This window comes from Lissotriton vulgaris, unplaced genomic scaffold (genome assembly GCF_964263255.1).
Source record: "Lissotriton vulgaris unplaced genomic scaffold, aLisVul1.2 SCAFFOLD_945, whole genome shotgun sequence".
Lineage (NCBI taxonomy): Eukaryota > Metazoa > Chordata > Amphibia > Caudata > Salamandridae > Lissotriton > Lissotriton vulgaris.
Window position 1 is genome coordinate 770,064 of NW_028255629.1, and position 21,560 is coordinate 791,623.

General features: G+C 42.3%; 1 protein-coding gene across 3 annotated transcripts in view; it reads left to right on the top strand.

Annotated features, from left to right (window-relative positions):
• LOC147659049 (ras and Rab interactor 3-like) overlaps positions 1 to 20,160 on the top strand; it is a 69,340-nt gene extending 49,180 nt beyond the window's left edge. For 2 of the 3 annotated variants that reach the window (XM_086952012.1, XM_086952014.1), the window contains exons 4-7: positions 11,719 to 12,033; positions 13,091 to 13,219; positions 13,417 to 13,580; positions 18,362 to 20,160. In XM_086952012.1, coding sequence (XP_086808138.1) covers positions 11,719 to 12,033; positions 13,091 to 13,219; positions 13,417 to 13,580; positions 18,362 to 18,634 — 881 coding nt within the window. In that variant the 3' untranslated portion in view covers positions 18,635 to 20,160. The remainder of the gene's footprint in view (positions 1 to 11,718; positions 12,034 to 13,090; positions 13,220 to 13,416; positions 13,581 to 18,361) is intronic. The other variant, XM_086952013.1, reaches the window with a different exon arrangement.
• The last annotated feature ends 1,400 nt before the right edge of the window (positions 20,161 to 21,560 follow it).

Consider the following 21,560-nt stretch of genomic DNA (forward strand, 5'->3'; position numbering starts at 1 on the left):
GTTTAGTTTTTTCTCACCTCTTTTTTGCTTTCGTTTTCCACAACTGTTCTTCAAGGATGAGTTGCATATATCTCATGTTGTTAATGTTCATATACTGTGTACTGTATACTGCACACTTGAGATTATGTATAAACTGGTTTATCTTTACATAAAACCTAAGAAAAAATACCTGAACCATAAAACCTGCCTGTTGGCAGTTGCTTCATGGATGCATGACAGCTGCATATGATAAAATGGAACTATTATATCTATCGAAGTCATCCTAGCAAACTACAGAATCTGGCATCACGAACTTAGATATGAAACCAGTGGCGGCTGCCATCTAATGCCAGGTGAGGTGGGGGTCGCATGGAAAGAAAAAAAATGAAACACTTACCTGTGTGCTGCAGCTGCCGCCTCTCAGTCCTCCTTTCTCCTTTCCAGTGCAGGAACAGGAAGCACCCGGGCTCCCCAAAGCCAATCACAACGCTTCAATGCAGCGTTGTGATTGGTCTGACCGCCATAGTTCGGTGCTCAGACAGGCAATGGGAGACTGGGCATGTTCTACACCCAGGCTATAATGCAGCTTGGTGTGGTGAACATGCAAAGTGCACATTACGGTTTGACTGTCCAGAGATGGTCGGCCAAACCATCATGTGCACTTAAGAGAGTGCGAACCACTCCTCCTCCAGTTCCTCTGTCAGAGCCCAGCCCCTCCCCACCCCTACCCAGCTGAGCAACATAGAAAAATAAAATGGTAATAACCATGAGTTATTATCATTTTATTTATTCCTTTTTAACCTGATCATTGGGCGACTCTCCTCCGCCTTAGCTGCTCCTGTATAAAACTCGCCCAGGATCTGTCTTTCAAAGCTCAGATTTTCACGGTGCTGGGTACTTCTTAAATATCTGAATTAAGTCTTGAACTTCTTTCTCTATAGTGTAAGAAAGACGGGTGTGCACTCCCTTATCGCATCTCAATTAGACTATGGGAACGCCTTCAACTTGGACCGTCCCAGATACACCGCAGCCCGACTACAGATAGTTCAAAATGTTGCCTCTAGACCGGTCCTTAAACTTCCTAGACATCTATCACTCTTTTCACATCCTAAATCTCTCCATGGGTGCCCTGTCTACAGCAGAATCAATATCTCTTGATCGTCTGTCGGGCCCTAACCAAGTATGGCCCCATGTGTCCCCAGAAGCTGGATCACTAATACACTCCACCAGGACACTTAGATCAAAATCGCATTCGTGCGGAGAGGTTCACCTATCGATCGAATACGAACTGGAAACAGGTTCTTCTCTTTCTTAAAAGCCAAACTCTGGAATTTTCTCCCCTCCCCTCCCATCTGACATGTGAAGTGCATAAACTGAACTTTCCTTTTGCAAGCAACTGAAAACCTGGGGTTTTGCATCCAAATAGCTAGTATAATGCCTCATCCTCTGTGAGGGTTAGCCTAGAATGCCCTATTTTTAGGGCATCTGTTGCACTTAACAAATATTGCATTCGTAAATGTATTCATTCATTTCTGTTAGCAGACCAACTGGTCATGCCAGTGTGCATGCTTGCAAAACCATACAGAGGACACTCCTGTATCAACAATAACTACATTTCATAACACTGCTCAACTGTCAGTTGGTTATTGGCAATTCTCTTCCTGCTCAGGGCACTGGATTTGACATTTTAACAGGTTCTATCTTCAACTTCCCCAAACACAGGAGGAGGTGCTGAGATCAACCCTTTACCTGTTGGGTTGCCAGGAATGCAGCAGATTCCTGCCCATTTACAATGCTGCCCCTCCTCTTTGATGGTCGCCCCCTCTCCCCCCGCCAGCAGCCTCAAAACAAGAAAAATCAAAGGATGATACAAAAGTTTATTATCTTTATTGTTCAAGTTCCAAGGGCCGAGTCTTGGTGGCGGGGTCAGTCACGGAGGGGGAGTGGTGGGCCCTGCTGTCAGTGTGCATGTAGGTTGGGCTGTCTGTCATAGGACGGCCAAACTGACATGCGCACTGAGATGTCTCTAACCCAATTTGCTTTGTCAGTTGGAGACAACAGGCACAGACCCCCAGTCTCTCTGGGAGTGCAAATCCAGGGCACTCAGGCCAATCCTGACGCTGCTCTCATGTCTCCAGCATCAGGAGAAGAGCGTCTGGATTAGCCACAAGGGAGTCTGCGAGCCTGTGCTGCAGTGGAGCCAGAGAGGAGCAAAAGAGCAGCGATGCGGCGGGCGGGAGGTAAGATATTTTTTGTTTGTTTGGGGTTTTTATGTATTTGATTGTCATCTGCCAACCCCACACTCTGCCCTGACACCTGCTGCTATTGCTGCCTAAATCTATGGAATTGGTAATTATTATAAAGACAAGCCCATTTTTGTCAAAAGCCTGTATATCCCACAGGTGTAATACAGTATTAAAATCCCTATCATAAATACAGTGACTTTGCAGTTGCAAGTGAAAATTAATATTATGTCCATGGGAAGGAGGGATGGAAAGAAAACATGGATTGCCACAAAGGAAGATTGCAGTTTTTGTCACAAATAGTTCTTGTTTTTTTCCTGAGGAATACATTTGTATGGTTAAAATTTTCAGTACAAAGACTTGCACAAGCGAGTATTTGTCAATAACATATACCTAATTGTATGTTTAAAACAATATACGTTTTTAGCCTTATACTTTGAAGAAAAGTCTCCTGTCTAATGCAGGACTCTGTCCAATTGAAAAGGCTTTTGCAATCCAGAAAGCCCCTGGGCATCTCCTCAGGTCACAGCAGAGTGTCCTTCAATTGATCTGATGCACAGCGGCGACACCTCCATTAGAACAGAGGAGCGTCGCCTCCCTGCTGCCAGTGCAGGCAATGTGAAAAAAAGGTAATAAAGTTAATTCCCGTTGTATTTTTCACTGCTCCCAGCCCGAGCAGGGTTTGGGGGCGGGATATTGCTGCTGACTGGCAGCAGGGGAGTGGTGCTCACTCCACCACTTCACACTGCACAAGTCACTTTGGCCAACTGTGTTGCGAAAGCCAGACTGGCCTGCGCAGTGTACACCTCTCCACCTAGCTGCCTCATACAGCTGGGTGGAGAGCAGGCAGAGGCCTCTTGCGCCTACCGGAGCGTCGAGGAAGCCCGTTCCAGCCAATACTGTCACTTTTCTCATGCTGCTTATCTGCAGCATGAGAGCAGCGTTGGGATTTGCAGAGGGAGGTTGCCTGAGTTTCCAAAAGGTGCCGTCCCACTGTCAGCATCCAAGAATAAAGAAGAAAATTACAGAGTAGAGTGAAACATAGGTAAGTACTTTTTAGCCCCCACTGGGTTTGGCTCTCGGGTCCCTCAACACCACTCCAGTGTTGAGGGTCACCACCCGCCACTGCTGATGCAATGATCCTTGTATATTCCCAGTCCAACAAATGGCGGCTCTGAGTATAATGGGACTTTAAGCTCTCACTAACGTTTTGTGAGACTATTAAATCGTGCAAGAAATAGAACATATTGTTGTTGATGTTTAAGGGTGATACACAGCAGTTTTATTATACTTGTGTGGGGCATTATTTTTGATTTCTTGAGCACTTATGGGCAAACCTATGTATATGACACGGGCAACATGATGTTCATGTTCGATGGAGCATATCAACAGACTGTTTAGTATTTTAACAAATGCTTTTCTAAGTAGTAATTTATTGCCATAATGTGGTGGGTCTCCCTAAATCGATTGGCAAAAGTCTGATTTGACTTTCTATTAGAAAAATAGGACTTACATAATGTTTTAGGGATTTCAAAAGCAGTCGTAGGTGTAACAGTATTTCACTATTGACGTTTGTGAAATACGCCAGCGCCTATAAAACCTTTTCAGTAAAGTTAGAACAGGGTTAATGCGCCATGGTCCAAACATTTTTTGCCAAGAGAGGTGAAAATGTTGGGCAGTGATGATTGTAGTAAGCCCATTTGTTTTCATTTCTATGCGTTGCCTACAGCGAGCAGGCGCTATCAGCGATAGACACTGTTCTTAAAACAAAAAAAGCTTAAAAGGCGCTTAGGGCCCGCTCATTACTTGCCGTTACTTACCACTGATTGGGTTCCACGTAACTTTTGTTTCCTTGCTTCGTATCGGTTGGCGCCTCCACCTCACCTCCGGCTTCAGTATTCAACCCTGCGTGGAACTTGGACAGAGTACTGTTTTGTGTGGCCAGTGTCTTTCCATTGGCCACAGGCTACTTAAGGTACTCCTTTTTTAAATGTACTTTTTGTCCCCCCCCCGTTCTTTAGAACTCATTCACCTCTCCGCCATTGTTCCCACCCCTCCTCCCTCTTGTTACTTAAAAAAAAACACGTTATTTCTAGAAGGTTTATAGAGCGCAAACTCGACCCAAAGGTTTTTGAGCACTTTGCATGCGCACAATTTACTTTCATTTTTAGACACAGGGAGTTTAAGTGATTTGCTCACAATCTCAGGATGTAGTGCCGACTGGGAGACTCAAACCTGGTTCCCCAGGTCCACAGGTGGCAGTTCTGGCTGTTACGTCACATCTCCTTTAAAAACATTTACAAAGCGAAAGCACACCAGCGCGGGCTGCTGTATACGATTACTTAAAGTAAACCCCCCCAAAAAAAAAAGATGCGGTCAACACCGGCCACGCCATGGCACTTTGTTTTTATTTGCTTGCGCTGCTGTGCAACATCTTTGAAAAACATTGACAAAGTCAATAGTTCTTGTATAGGCCAAAACTACTGAATGTGCCAATGCTTGTTTAGCGCACTAATTTACTACCAGCATTTTGCTTTTTAACTCCGGGCTCTGAATAAGAACACAAATAGACCAGGGCACAAACGTGGCCTTCACAGTAACATTTGATACACCATTGTTTAGTTAGTATGGGGGTGACAAGGAATCAAAAAGGTTACATCGCAGAGCCAAAGGCTAACCGTTTGATCAAAAGGATAACCCAGCACTGCCAGCAGGTTTACATAGGAGAGCTGATGGGGTGCACAGCAAGGTGGAGGGTGTAGAAAGTAACAGTAAATGTACCCCTGGTAGTGTACCACACTGCAAATGTGACTACAAAATGGCCGAAGGATGTTGTCTTTTTTATGGTGAAAAATGCTGCCATATTTCGCTTTTTTTTAACTTGGTACAAACCTTGTGATTTTTCATGACCTAAAAGGGATGAGTTACTAGTTTCAATATGACTGAAACGTTTTTTTTTTGCCTGTCTCAAACCAGTTACATTTAACAAAAAAAATAAAAATGTGACCGATGGTAGTCATTGCTCATTTTCTTTAAATTTAAAATGTTTTAAACTTCAATAGCTCAAAAACGACTGAATCAATTTACAGTAAACTAATGAAAATGGGCTTTGTAAGTAAAGTTCTACTTTTCCCCACTTCAAATTAAACTTTTATGCCCTGCACAGATCTGCAGGGAATTTGGCTTACTGGGCCTTGGCTGACTGTCTAAGTGATTTGCCAAGTTTCAAAAAAATCTATCCAACGAGTCACAAGTTATAGGCAAATCAAATTATCCCCTTACAAGTGAAAGGGAGTGAGTCTCAACCACAGCTACACAGTGGCTGCTGTGTGATATTAGCTACTGCACTCACAAAATAGCTGGTTTGTTGTATCCATTGTGCCCTCTTCATTGCAATGTGTTATAGTAAAGCGTGTCATCAGATAAGTAAAACTGACATGGTTAGGTTGTTAATTAAATTATATATTATGCCAGTGTATGTAAAAATTGAGAAATGTGTGTTTTTAGCAGCATTTAACATTTTGCAGATTGTTTGAAAACATCGAATTTGTGGCCCAGTGTATGAATAATGGAAAAACAGCAGTTGATGGACAGAATGCAGAACAATGTCATACATGTTCCCCAGTACAGAGATCTGGGCCTAAATCCATCGTTTTTTTGCACTCCATACCACCCCAGTTGAGACATGGCCATATGCAAATCAGCCTTGACCCTGTGCCTCATGGGAACACTGCAGCCCGAACTGCCAAGCCATGTCTTTCCTGGACCGGAATCAAGCATCCTAGGACCGGTTTCTGGCTATCAGCCGTCTTCAGCCAGGATAGCTTGACCAGCCCGAACTGCCAATCCATGTCTTTCCTGGACCGGAATCAAACATCCTAGCACCGGTTTCTGGCTATCAACCGTACTGGGGTGACTGTATGACATTGTTCTGCATTCTGTCCATCAATTGTTGTTTTTGCATTTGTCACCCCGAGTGGGATGGGTATGTTCAGACGTGAGTCCCATGCTCTCCACACCACTGGAGTAAAGCTATCCTGGCTGAAGACGGCTGATAGCCAGAAACCGGTCCTAGCATGCTTGATTCCGGTCCAGGAAAGACATGGCTTGGTAGTTCGGGCTGGACTGTTCCCATGAGGCACAGGGTCAAGGTTGATTTGCATATGGCCATGTCTGAACTGGGGTGGTGTGGAATGAAAAAAACCATGGATTTAGGCAAAGGTCTCTGTACTGGGGTGAATGTATGACATTGTTCTACATTCTGTCCATCAATTGTTGTTTTTGCAGTGTATAAAGAGACACAAACAGACTTTGCAAATTTTGCACTGACTAAATGTGCCCTTTCTCTGATGTTGTGAAGTGACTTATGTACTAGTGGGTGATGTCATCTTCAGCTGCAGGGGGTCGCCGAAGGACCCACCTAGTTAATGTTAATGAAGCAGGTTGCTCTTTGTGACCCTCTGTGATTGGCTTCAAACTCAGAGACAGTGACTTGCAAGGAACAGCAGGAACATACATTCCTGCATTTGCATTACGAAAGGGATACTGCCGGGCATATTAGCAAGAACCTTGTTAAAATTATCGCCGCTAAAACGGCAATAATAGGTTTGCTAATATGCGTTATAGAATTCCAATAGAAACCCAGGTTAGATGTGCAGGACATCTAACCTGAGCTTCTATTGGAATTCTATAACGCATATTAGCAAGCCCATTATTGCCGTTGTAGCGGCAGTTTCCTGCCGCTAAAACAGTGATAATTTTAACGAGGTTCTTGCTAATATGCCCCTACGTTTTTAAAGAAACCCGTGTTCCTTAAAGGCACTGGTGCTGCTTAAAAAATATGTGTTCCTTTTGGTAAGGAATTGAAGAGGAGCAGGCAGTGGTCCCGTAGATCACTGCTTGTTCCTCACGAGGCCAAAGAACACAATTCCCAAAGGTAAGCCATCTGGTTTCTTTCACAAACCATACATACATACAACTGGAAATCTCAAATAGGAGAGGCCACCCCTTTCACGCCCCCTCCTAGACTTCCCAACCTGTAAATAGATTTCACAGTGTGAGGAGGGAACTTCACTTAGAGGGTGTGGAACTTCTTGCCAAGAGCTATAAGATAAGTGGCACCTTGCCACCCCGCCAAGCCCAGTACCCCTTCACACACCCCAACAAGCATTTACAATGCAATAGGTCTCGTATTTACGAGAGTTTTAGCTATTGGCATTGTAAATGACAATAGCTCAAATTCTCGCAAATGCGAGACCTATTGCATTGTAAATACTTTTATTTTAAAAGCATCCCATGCCCGATATCACGTTAATGTGGGCCGCGCCCCTTTCTTTCGACAAAGTGCAACAAATAAAAAAAAAACATGCGTCTGTGTTCGGTGCCCCAAATAAATCAAAGGCGGGGCTTTCACTGTGGCGTGCATTGCTATACAAATAAGCATTGGCATAGCCAATACGTCTCGCCTTTGGGACCTTATAAGTTTAGCCATGCAGCAGATTATCCCCTATTAGCATGCCCACACACTCAACATTTTCGAACAATCCTGCTGTGATCAGAGACCAAACAGTCACATAATAAATAGCCTGGATTAGCGCACAGCCAGAACGAACCCCTTTCTAGAGAGCGTTTTCAACGTTATGGTGCTGTAAAAATATTCGATGTCAAAGTGAGATGTCACAGGGTAGCAAGCAATAACTCATTAAAAACAAAAGAAACACTTAAGTTTTCTTTTAAGGGCGAAAAAGGCAAAGGGACTTAAGCTGAGAGTAAGAGAAAAAAATATACTGAGTCTTTGCCCCCAATAGCATGCTCCATTTAAAGCCTGCTTGCTTCCACGTGGTAATAATACAGGCTGAAGGCAGTGCACTCGCAAGCTTCTGAACGTCGGCCTTTACATCTAGGCTGGTAACACTGTGTTGTACTGGCAAAAGGGCAAAAACTGGGTACATTTCGACCATTTTTTTTATTAAAAAGGATAACTCCAAATGTTAAAAAATTCAACAACGGTTCTTCTTGCAGACCAGGGTCCTCTTCAATGAAGAAATCAATGTTACACAAACCTTCCATGCCCACAAAATGTCTAGCCGCCATCTTGAAAAGAGCAAATGACTGAAATACTGTAACCGTCGCCATGACGCCTGCTTTAGCCATAGACCCAAAACTGTAATGAGATCCCTCAAGTCTCCGAAGTGAAACTGACAACATAGCAATATTATTGAAAATATAACTTTAACCAATAACGGATCAATCGGTCATTCAAACTAATTATTAGCAGGAGTGCCACCGTGAGTTATTTGCTCTTTAAAGAATCTGCATAAGTCACTGAAATGCAATGACAAATCTGAGTTGGAAATAACACTGTGCATGGCCGAGTGTAGTTGATTGGACATGCTGATTGTTTTTCATTGCACATTGTTTACTGCTTCTTACTGCCAAAAACCAGGCTGCCCAATTTAAACAGCTATTTTCGACTTTGCCCAAAAATAAAAGCAAACGCATACTTTTAGAAGTAACAGAAAAACCAAATATGATTCAATCATTTCCTGCAATTGCTTTAGACACCTTAATTAAAACCAGAACAATGTCTCCAGCAGGCTAATCAGTATGCAAACATCGAACCTCACACTACTAACACGCCCACAAAAAACAACAAGCGCGGCCGCAAAAGTGAAAGTGACCGCGCTGTGTTTAATTAGTAACCTGAAACACAACGAGAAATGCAGCTGCCACCCTGCGCGCCGCTGCTTGCTCCAGAGAGCAAAATGCTGTGGGAGTGAACCTTTGGATAAGAGGTGGGACATGCACCCGCCTTTGGCCATTTGCGTGCTTTCATTATTGAAAGACACACGCAAAGGCCAATCCAGTGTGTGGGAGTAGTCAGACCCGCATAAATACGTTTAGAGGGCTCTCAAAAAGCCTCCCATAGAGCAGCGAATGCACGCTGCACTAGGCTCGTCCTAAAAATAACTGTGTTAGGAGAGAACGTGTCTTGCCTGCAACTGCAGGCAGGTGAAAACCATTTAATGAAATAGTGTTTGGAGGCTGTAATTAAAGCCTACTGAGTAACAATACACGTAAAAGGTCCAGTTACAAGATGAAACAAGGCGGTATTAAGGAAGGACTACCAAGAGTTTGACCAATGAAAAGCCACAGTTTACAAAGGACAATGATACAAGCCAATGAAAAATATGGGCGGAGAGTGGCAGCACTTCAAGTCCATACTTAAATACAGCATGCCTCGCAGAGCAGCTCATGCGTTGCCCAGAATCGACCGAAAAATACATAGGGTTGCTGATGCCGTCACTGATGTCCTGTGGTGTTTTCACACCTCTTAATCGACATTGGCTGCTTACAGCAGCAAAAGAGGAGCTGGAAATCCAATATATGTGGTGGGTTCCAGCTCGCCTTTCCTGCCACATTGTGATTTCAGCTCCTCGCCAAGAGAGCGTGTGAAGGGAGACGAAATTGTTTTACACACGGTGGCACAATGTCAGTTGGCAGGCCTGCCATCCTATTTGCAGTTTGGAATGAGTAGGTAAACACATTTTGCGATTCTGAAAGACTTTACCGAATGGCAAAATGGGTTTAGTACATTTTGAAAGCCATTTTGCGATCGCAATCCCATTTTTTTTTTTTTGGAAGCTCAGACAGATGATAGTTGAGCTTGCGAGTCTGAGTGACAGCCACTGTGTGAGACTCGCATTGCCTCCGCCTCCAAGTCCCACTTGTGGCCCATTATAAACACATGGATGTGACCCAGTTCAAAGTATGCATTATGCTAGAGTAATATTTTTAAAAAACTACAGAAATATAACAACCACAAAATACCAAACAGTCTTAGGGCACAAAAGATGAAGTAAAACGTGTGAAATATAAACAGGAACTAAATCATCAACTTGGATAGCCTTAGCATGTTTTATATTTATTGTCCCAAAATGAGGCAGTGTGTTCAATTGTAAAGATAGGAACATGTTTATAGGGCCCACTAAGGATCTGTTTCAATGTTAGCTTTTAGTTACTACCGGGTCTGAGACCAGCCACTGAAAGCCCTTGCTGGCCGTTGTCTATAGTCACGCAATGAGTAAAAAACATAAAGTGCAATGCGGCCGAGAGTAATTGGAGAATACCAAAGCACCACATGTAACAGTGAGTGTAGGTTGCCACCTAACATGTCAGAACAGGAGCAAGGGGCATTTGGGTTTACAAAGCCCAACTCTGCTTCCACATGGAGAGAGTGTGGGCCAGAGAGCATCATCATGCATTTTGTTCTCCCCAGAGACAGATTTTGTGGCTGTGCATTGGCGTGTTGTACGACTGTCATGGAGGACTTGCATAGGTTCATCCTTCATGTCTGGGGCACTTTTCCGGCTTATTTCACTATTGTTGGCTTTTCAAAAGGTTCCAAATTTCAATTACATGAAGTAGTCAAAAAGACCCGTGCCTGGGGCAGCTGGGAGAGAGCTCATAAGGGGTACAATACTCTTGACTGAGAAGAATTTGAGTGAAGTCTGCCCTGGCCAGATAAAGATGGAGTTTAAACTTAGAATGGGGAGCTCGTTAAAGGGTTCTTGCAGGGGGTCAAAGTTGGCTTTTGATCTCCCAAGAGTAACCATGAGCTCAGAATATATTTAAAAAAATGGACAGTTCTGAATGGGTTTTGTGTGTAGGCCTAGGATAGATAAATCTTAGGCAGCTTTCATCCTATCCAGATATGGCACATGTACATACAATTAACCTACATGCTTCTTATTTACATAACCAGTGGTTATATTAGCAGTGCATTTTCTATAACCTCACAAGCAAACTAGAACTCTTTTTTCAAAAACCTGAATTACATTATTTTGGCCTCCCCTTTTAGATTTTGTTTTTAGTTTTAGCTATTTTGAAGAAGTGCTTCTTAAGAGGAGAACCCAGCTGTAGTGTGTTAATTATCAGGTAAGTTTTTTCACTGTGGCAATTTGAATTTAACTCTACTGTACATCAGGAAAACAAGCAGTCAATAGAATGCCTGAGACTGGTGATTGGAGCCCAACTCCTTGTAAGATGATGAATAATGTGAAAGTCTTTTGATGTGGAGAACACAGTGTTATTTGATTGCTTTGAGATGACGAAGCACTCGCTGGTCCTAACAGCCTGGGCTGCTAGGGAGCAAATGTACAGTCTCAAAGAAGCCCAGGTCTGCTGAATAAGCCCTCAAGGAGTATTAGACATTTTGGCAATATGGCTTTTGCATTTTGCTAACTTAGTTGCAAATGTATGATTAAGCTGCAGGAAATATGATTAAGCTATGAAATGTACCCCAAAATGCCAAAATGTACACCTTCTATATATAATGTATAAAACAGCTGTACTGATTTTTATTCAAATATTTCAGAACTGTTTCCTAAATTTCCTATCGCCCTTCCCTACCCGGCCTTAACTGAGAGAATAAAAAAATAGATTCCTGTACTGATGTGTTACCTGTGTCTCACTAACCGTCACCTCTCTTCTACAGACAGCATCTTTGAGAAAGCTGTGGCCAAGTGCCTCCTGAAACCCCTGAAGGGTGCTATCTACTCTCAGCTCCTGGAGTTCCACACTAAGGATGGAAGCCTGAAGAAGCTTCGGGAGAACCAGAAGAAGATGAAGGCGCAGAGCCTGCCACAGCTGGGAGTCACAGCAGGGGTGCCCGACGAGGTAGTGATGGAAAAAATTCTCCAGATGCTACAGTTGATGCACTCACTCTACTCGCCGAAGGAGAAGGTCATCCAGCTGCTCAAAGTTTGCAAACTCATCTATGAGGCCATGAATCGAGTGCCGGGGAAAAAAGGTACGAGACCCTACAAGCTGGTTACATTTTATGAGACACGTTGGCGACCTACGTATATGACCATCAACTCTGATCATTTGTAAACGCTATAATAGAGACTGAAATGTACGACGAACATCTCTTATCACACCTGTAAGGGAAAGCGGTGCAGCATATCCAATGGTGGTCAATGTTGCAGGTCTCATGGGGGAACGCAGTGCACTGGTCACTGTTATAGGACATAGGAAAGAGACACATAATGAATCCATTTCGATTCACTGATCAGTTAGCTATCAAAAGAGGTATGATAACTCCATTCCAGTTCCTGAACTCTCATGCACCCAGTCTCACACACACAAAAACACACACAGAATAGCCCACTTCCTCAGCAAAATATGCCTCATTTCCACAAGAAGCGATACAACACCTGTCACCCTAACACAAACGTGCACAGATATCCAAAGACATGTTCAGGACCCTTGAATGAGTATTCCTGCCTTTCACTCTCAGAATATAAACATTGGGTCTTCTTACCTGTTCCCTCACCAGAGAAACTGATCTCTCCACTATAACTATGAAGGATCTATAATTGGGTTTCCCTAGGTCACTCATTTGTTGGTTTAGTGTAATATGTCTGATGTAGCCATGCAAGGTTTTTATTCAGCATCTTTTTGTAGGACTGTTTACTTCAACTGTATTGGTTGGGGAGTTTTGAGCGCCTCAGCAACACTCTTTCTAGAAGATTGGTTGTACCAGATGTTCATTAGATAGCCTAAGCTCTTTCTTCATAATCTCTAAATATCTAGGTCACCCTGGATTGGTTCCATACTCTATAGGCTTGAAGAAGGCAACTCTTTGTCAGCAGTACTGAAGTCCAACACAAACAAAGACATATCTGGGAACCCTTCTATCAGGATTCTCTCTCTAGTAATGGCTGGCGCCATTAGGGGTATCAGTGGTTGGAGGAAGCGAGGTTCCTATTGGCATCTCTTATCTAATCCTCAGTTCTCTTTGCTGTAAGAATGAGGCGCCCTTAGCCTTTTTTCTCTAACCTGGAGAGCACTTCTTTTTCACACAGAGGTCTACGGTGCTGATGATTTCCTGCCTGTGCTGACCTATGTGCTGCTTGGATGTGACATCAATTTCTTGCGGCTGGATGTAGAGTACATGATGGAGCTTCTGGATCCTTCCCAGCTGCAGGGAGAAGGTAAGAAAGCAAATCCACAGAGGACACTGAGGTGTGAAATGTTGCACAGGAATATGATGTGATCTAGGGTGGAGCTTTGTATTGTGCTTACAACGAACTACTTGTAGGTTTCACTCAATGCATTTTGTGGGGGGATTAGGGACATTTGTAGATGGCAAATGAGGTGTAATCTTGGGTATTTCATTTCTCTCTTACAGGTGGGTACTACCTCACCACGGTCTTTGGGGCTCTATTCCACATCGGTAACATTCAACACTCTACAGTGACAAGGCAGATCAGCCTAGAGGCTCAGCGGTCCCTTTACCAATGGCAGCGTCGAAGGACGACCAACCATGGTAAATCAATCGATCATGTAAGCCAGGTATGGAACATATAGCTTGACAGGTCCTTGCCCTAAGCTTTGCAATTTTTCATAAAGTGAAGAAAAGGCTTTTTCCCTACATTGACCCTTGTTGATCCCATGCTAGTTTATTCATTTTGCCTGCTCTTGGTGTGCCCTACAGTGACATTTACAAAAGTGTGCCCAAAAAGCAGAACCACCCTAATAAGAGGGTGCCCTCAGCCATACCAGCCTGCCTCCCTGTCAGTGAACAGTACAACCCTGTCCCAGGGTGTTTAACCCACAGGGTTGATGTCCCTCTACCCACAGTGTTGCCAAACAGTAGTCGATACACCCTGTCCAGACTTTTCTTCAACATTGACCATTCTTCCCTCCCATGGATTGGCCTGCTGAGGGATCACACCCAGCGTATCCCTACTGTGCACCACCCTGCCTAGTGTGTGCCCCTAGCCAATGTTTCCACATTCTGTTTCTACAATGACTGACAGACGGTGCCCATGACCTAGAAAACACGCGGTCCTGGTCAGATCACAACTTGATGCACAGGTAACATTTATGGCGCATTCCTCTGTTTGGGAGAGAGATCCACAACCTGCACATAACTTTCTACTTGTCAAAACAAGCTTTATTCGATTACATTTAAAATCATAAAAGCAACAAACAACATATATTTAAAAATTGATTACAATTTGATAAAATTCATTACAATTTGATAAAGTCATGTGGGTTAAAAAAAACATAACAATTCAGTAAAATTCATGAAAGTTAAAAAGCAAGCCATCTGGATCAGATCCACACTGCTAAGTTTTCTTGAAATTCTTTACAAATAAAATTGAAAATGTTTGATAAAAACATGGTCTGCTACCCTCAAACCCCCTTTTTTCCACCAGACGGTGCCAACCATACTTAATTCTACCACCTTGGCCTTAAAATTGGGGTTTAGGAATTCATGGCCCTTGACCTCCTGTGCAGTGATTAGCACCTACTTCTCTCAAGGCAGGGTCACAGACCCATTGGAGGCGGAGGAGTGTGGCTCAATGGTTAGAGCGGCAGACCCTGATGCAGAGTTCTTGCCCGGGACCAGGGTTCAATTCCCGCCTCGGCGGGTCTTGGGCTCAGTTTCCTCGGACCTGACAATTCTCACCTCAGTGCCTATTCTAATCATGGGCCCCACGCTGCAACTCTGGGCAATAGCTTGCTTAACCTCCACACCGGCTCCAACAGCGCTAGGAAGCCTGGCTTCACCCTGGGGGTGCCCAGGAGTGGACACTTCATAGAGAAAGAGAGTTAGGAAAGGTCTATAGCAAAGTGACAGACATTGATTAGATAATACAATTTACGGTTTTTTGTAAATAAAAACCTAGAATGAAACAGTATATTAAGTCCACTTGTGTACTTGTTTACATCCCTGTAAAATCACTATACCTTGAAGTAATACAAGTGTAAATGAAAAGAATCTCTACCACTATGATGACACACCTATACTGCCCTCAATGATTTGCTATAACTGTAAATAACATGTATGCCTGTCCTAAGTCCACTGTATACAATAAGGTTGTCGCCATTATAAAACTGTAAGAAATGTAAATAATTTGTATATATGTCTTCTTTTATATATTGTACATAATATGTCTGTGTTTGTAAATTTCATCCATATATCTTTTTATTGCTTATAGAACAATAGACGGTCACCTGAAGAAGGCTCAAGAGCCGAAACGCGCGTAGTGGTGTCTACCGCTTTGCCTTCATCACTGTATATATGTTTCACGTCTATTGATTTTGTATTTTCTCTTTTGTATTTTTTAATTCAAGACTATATAAAATTTAAACACATAATCACTTATAAAAACTATATATACAAAAAACAGTAGAAAACAAAAGAAAAATAGTCAACAACAATAAACAATAAAGCTCTATCAGAAATTATTGTGCTCATTGGTTTCTGTACACAAGTGGACTTAATATACTGTTTCATTCTAGGTTTTTATTTACAAAAAACAGTAAATTGTATTATCTAATCAATGTCTGTCACTTTGCTATAGACCTTTCCTAACTCTGTTTCTTCCCTATGTATAGCAAGTGCTACTATATTATATAGGGGTCCCCTTCTTCCAAATATTCACTTCATAGAGAAAGCCAGGAAGGGTTCCACAGCGGTATGAGTAATAGCGCCAGGAAACCGCTTAGTGACAGTGCGCTCTACAAATACCTTGACGTTTACATTTACATTGAAACATAGATGTTACCCTATCATTTAATAAACCCTACTGTGACAGAAAACGCCTGGACAGTTCCTTTGTGATGCTCGAGTAGCTCTGCACCAGCAAGACCATTGAATGGGAGTGCAAAAATACCTAAAACTTCACAACATTCTGCCCAGTGGCCACTTGGGCTTCCAATCCATGCAACAAACAAGATCTGTACTGATGGGTATTCATGAAAATATCCTCAATGGCATTAACAAAGACCATTTAACGGCTGTGGTCGTTATCTATTTGCTCCCTGGAAGAGTGGACATGATGGCCTGGAAACTTTCCTAAGTGGATCAAAACCAACATACCAGACTGAAGCAAAAAATGTCAAAATAGTCCATGCATTCTTTACGTATTTTTTGAAACTTCTAAATTACCTACGCTACAGTACTTCAAACTATTTTAATGAGAGTGTGTAATAAATATGTAACAAATTGAAATTAACAAGAAAAAAGGAAGAAAAAAATATGTCCAGCAGAAAAGCCATGGTTTCGCGAAAGAAAAAAAACAATAAAATGTTAAAAATGTGAACCGTATTAAATAACGTGCTTGCCACAAGGAAATGTTACAGGTTCAAATGTCCCAATCCTCAAAATGAACAAGCATTTGCAATGCAATCGGTCTTGCCTTTGGGACCTTATATGTATTAAGCTATGCAGCACATTAGCCTGGGTGCTGAAACATCTACTGTTCGTTAACATGGAGGGAAAGTAAGCACCACACTGCGTGACTCGCTAGGTATGGGAATACATGGAGAGAAATATTGCTTTCAGCTGGAAATGGTATAATCCAAAGCTCTGTTTTTAATATAAAATAAGGGCCTTCGGTGGTCATATCACTGAAAAGACAAGATTTGAAAAAGATATTATTGTCTATGGCTGCTCATGGAAGACAATTTCTATGGACTGGAATCTAGAGAATGCTAAAGTGATTCTGGTATTTTACTGACCTCTGCTGCTCGTTTTCTATCAAGAAAGTTAAATAGAGGCAGTTGCCAGAAAAAAATAAAAAAAATAAAGACCCTAAGCAGAAAGCAATTCTGGTATTTTACTGACCTCTGCTGGTCATTTTCTAATAAGACAGTTAAATAGAGGCAGTTGAACAGAAAAGAAAATGCCTAAGCTGAAGCAGACAAGTCCTAGGCTTGATCTCCAGAGCCCACAAAGTACATACACATATATGTATATAAAGCCGGTTTTGCGATGAACCTTAAGATAAAGGAAGTACGCAGATAGAGGTTATAAGACAATAAGTCACATAACCAACCAAACCATAGTGCGAAGAGAGTTTACTAAAGCTTAAGAGGTCATTTGTACTAGAATGCTAAACTAATAAAAATATTTTTTATCCGTATTTTCACATAGATTGTTTTTAACCGTACAAAAAGCATTGTCCTGAAGAAGGTGTTCAAGCCAGTTCACCGAAACGCCGCTTCGACAGTTATTGTGCTTTTCTTTTTTATAAAAAATCTATCATGTTTTTATTAATTGAATGTAATGATTTATTCTTATGTAATGTCAATGAATGTAAAAAAATGTTTTAAATACAATCATAATAAATGTAATTTTTTTTAACTAAGAATCATTCTAGTACATTATCTTTTGACCTCTTACTACTTTACTTTTTATCTTGTGTGTTAGAACATTTTGTTGATAATCCATAGAAATATTGTGACATCTTCCAGTATAAATTGTAAATTTGTTACCATATGGGGTGCCTCATATCAAACCAGGCCTCAAATTAGGTTGCACGATAGTAGGATTGTTTCCACAGTCTGATCTATCCTCTATAACCAAGGAAAAGGGAAAACTTTCTTTTTTCAAATAAAACAGGTAATGTGGAATCAAATCTACAGTTCACTTTCATCCCTGGATTTTAATGAGGCTTTCTTTATTAGTATAATTGGTTCTTCTTTAAAGAAATATAGTAAATAACCTGTTGCAAAAAAGTGTTCGTCAGGCTAGCAGTATCTTGTGATAAACATTTTGGGCCCGATTCACAGAACTAACTTAAGACAAAATCCTAAATTTACTACTTTTGGTATTCACAGAAGTTAGGATTTTGTCTTAAGTTTGTCTTAAGACAAACTTAAGACAGACTTAAGACAGACTTAAGTTAGGATTTCGTCTTAAGTCTGTCTTAAGTCTGTCTTAAGACAAATTTAAGACAAAATCCTAACTTCTGTGAATACCAAAAGTACTACATTTAGGACTTTGTCTTAATATAGTTCTGTGAATCGGCCCCTTTATGTACTCCCTCACAAGAGTTTTAAAAAAAATACTACAATGTACTCAGTGAAGCCACACAGTCACTGATAGCACCCAGCCCCTGGTATGCTCCTGTAGTCACTGATATCACCCACTAGATCTTTCCAAATACCTTTGTCCTCCCTCTGACTACCGCTTGACATTTACTGTTATGTGTCTACTAGATTCACAATAATGTTATTGCAGTTTACTACATGTGTAATTTCCTTATTACCAGCGCTCCATCTCACCTTTTCTCCTCTGGTTTTTTTTGCACCCATTTCCCCTCTTTTTTCCCTATCAGCACTACCTGTACGTTTCTTTGCGAGAGCCCTTCAACAATCAGAAGGTCCTGACGGTGTCTGCTGATATGACCACGGCATCCGTTTCCGCAGTATGCCGACAGAAGTTCCAAATCCACGACAAAGAGGACTATGGACTCTTCCTCATAGCGAACAACGAGGTACAGCAGCTTGAGAGCGACAGCTTTCCACAGCAGGAGAAGGCCGAGCTCCTGAAGGCTGGAGCCAGCTCTGTGGTGTTTGTGTTTAAACCGAAGACTGGAACATTGCCATGATTCCTTCAGAAAGACCGAACAAGAGCGATCACGAGGTCCACCTCATGGTGCCCAAAAGAAGCAATCAGAAATTGACCGCACCACCAACTAGGAATCACCGGGCTCAGCCACAGCTCCCCCATCTGTATTCACAGCAGTACAGAACATCAACATCTGGGCACCTGTAGCTTTACAGACAGTTGTATGAACTGTTAGCCCAGCCGTCAGAAGAAGACTTCACCACTGTTGATAAGCTGAAGCAGCATCAGATGGCGCAACATGAGTAACCACCAGTACCGTCAGTAAGCGGCTGAGCCGTCAGCAGACGCTTGTACAACCAATCCCCTGCCGTAGCATCAGCAAACAACTTAACTGGCAAGCAGCAAGAATATTATTAACAGTTGGCCTTACCCATCAGCAGGTAGTGTTGTTTTCAGATATCACTTGGACGTTATGTGACCACATGCCACGAGGAGTCTTTCAACCACCCGCACCAGGCATGCTGAGGCTTGTAGTTTCACCGTTTGCGTTATAAGTATGTGCCTAAAACTCCCAGCATGCCCGATGCTGTTGGCTGATTGCCATTGGCTGGTTGACATTAAAGCTACCAGCACACAACCGAACAATAAGAACATGACTGCTTTATCTGTCACAAGGGTATTCGGCATTAGGAAAAAAAAACTAAAAGCTCTTATCTCTTGTAAATATCTTATTTAAGAAAGCGGTAAACAAAAATATACTACTGTGAGGACAGTGGAGTGGTGGTGGGTGGCTCAGGACCAAACATCTAAAAAATAATTTGCATTGTCCAGCTACTAGTTTGAAGCACATTTTTGAGCCTCACTCATCAAAGCCAGGACCTTTATATAGGGCAAGCAGCAACCAAGAACCAGTACCTTTATATAGGCAAACCCTACCAACCATGTGCTCAGAATGGCTGCCACAATTCCGAGTTTATTAGGAGCGCCTTGTGACCTCACCAGAGATATGAAAACCGATATAAATGCTGCAATACATTGCTGTACACATGAACAAGATTGCCACCTTGTTCTCCTGATCATTTCAACAAAGTAGAGCAATCAATTTGCTACTAAATGAGACAGACCCTTCTTCAGCCATCTCTTTCATCAGGCCCTGTAAGTGTCTAACTGGGGAAATATTTTCTCCTGGTTTAATGATTATGCATTTTTGTTTAACAGCCCAGAAGGCAAGAAATTATAAACTTATTAGCCAACCATTCGCGCATAAGACTTGTTGGGATATAAGGAAAGGTAGATGTGGAATTGGTCGCGTCTCTCCATCCCTGATTGCTTTCAGGCCAGAAATACAAATTGATGAAACGAGAACCTAAGCCTAAAAGCCTGGAGGTGGATGACTCTGCCAAACTTCAAGGTTCCCCCCTCCCTCTGTGGATAACTCCTATTTTATTTTCACAGCTGTTTGGCAGCAAAAAATGATATTGTGAAATATTCCTTTGTGTTTTTTATTTCTTGACTACACCTCGTCTTCGTAATCTCATGTCTATTAAATACTGTTTTTAAAAAGCAGTTTCTGATGTTTATTTTCCCATTCATGGTTCTCATTCTGTTTGTTTTAAAAGCCACGAGTTTTCTCATTTGGTGCTCAAATGTCGCCCTTGCACCTCATTATTCGTTGAAAGTCCTCTCATGCAGTTCTTCCCTGGGATAAAATTATGTGAGAGCAACCATCCATTGTTTCCCAAAAATTGTAAGGTATGCAAAGATGTAAGTACCTAGTAGTTTAATTTTTCCTAAAATGTATTTTTGGGATTAAAAAATGGTCGTTGCTATTTAGCCCACCAGTGGGTAACTAGTGAACTTTCTTTGCTATATACCTAGCCGCCGGCTAAATACTATTTGCCTATCTGTAATTAACCGCATCGCTGCGGCGCATTTTCCCGCTGTGCGCTGAAAAATGCGAAATCCCGCGGTTCATGACGAGCTCAGCTCGTCATGAGCGCACGACAGGTAAACCTCATGACGAGCTGAACTCGTCATCAGCGCCAAAGGGGTTAAATAGCAAAACAAACTTCACTTTTAGATGGCCACTGGTTAAAAAGGAGATATTATGCATTATTTTGTTGGGGACCATGCAAATAGCAGAGAAATGTTGTGGTTTACTCATCCACTGATTAGGTAACAGAGGTAATGCAGAGTTTGACTGGCGGGGGTGCAAATAGCAAAGAACTTCACATTTGACCAGACTGCTGACAAAACAGCAGAGATTAGGCAATTTCTGGCCAGTGGTCGGCCAAACAGCAAATACTCTTTAGTGTTTAGTTGCTGCTGGCTAATTATCAGAGATTATGTACACTTTAGCTGGTGGTCATGCAGATAGCAATAAATGTGTCTATTAACCCAGTCACTAGCGAAATAACAGTGATCATGCACTAGTTTAGCAGTGCCCTTGCAAAAGGCAAATACACTCTCTCAATTTTATCTCTTAATAGGTCAACAAAACAGTTTCTATCTTATTTACTTTGTGCTAGATAAATATTAATGTTTCTCGGCTATGAGCCCAGGTATTGACGGGGTAATACATGATTTCTGCTTTATACCTGGCAGCCGGCTAATAGTGCAGCATCTCTCTTAGGTACCTACAGGGGCGGATCCTCAGCTAAGGCGGAGGAGCGTCGCCCCACTGCTCTTTGAGCAGTTGAAAAAGGAAAAATAAAATGATAATAACACAACGTTATTATGATTTGATTTTTCATCGTGGCTCAGCTGGTGTGGGACGGGGCTGGCTGTCACAGGAACAGGGGTAGGAGTGGTGAGCACTCTCTTAAGTGCGAATGACTGTTTGGCTGGCCATCTTGCGCCAGACAAAGAGTTGCTCTTTGCATGTGCTCCTCCCGCTGTATCGCACATCCTGGGTGGGGAACATGCACAGCCTCCTAGCTGATCGCTGATCCACTGCACTCAGACCA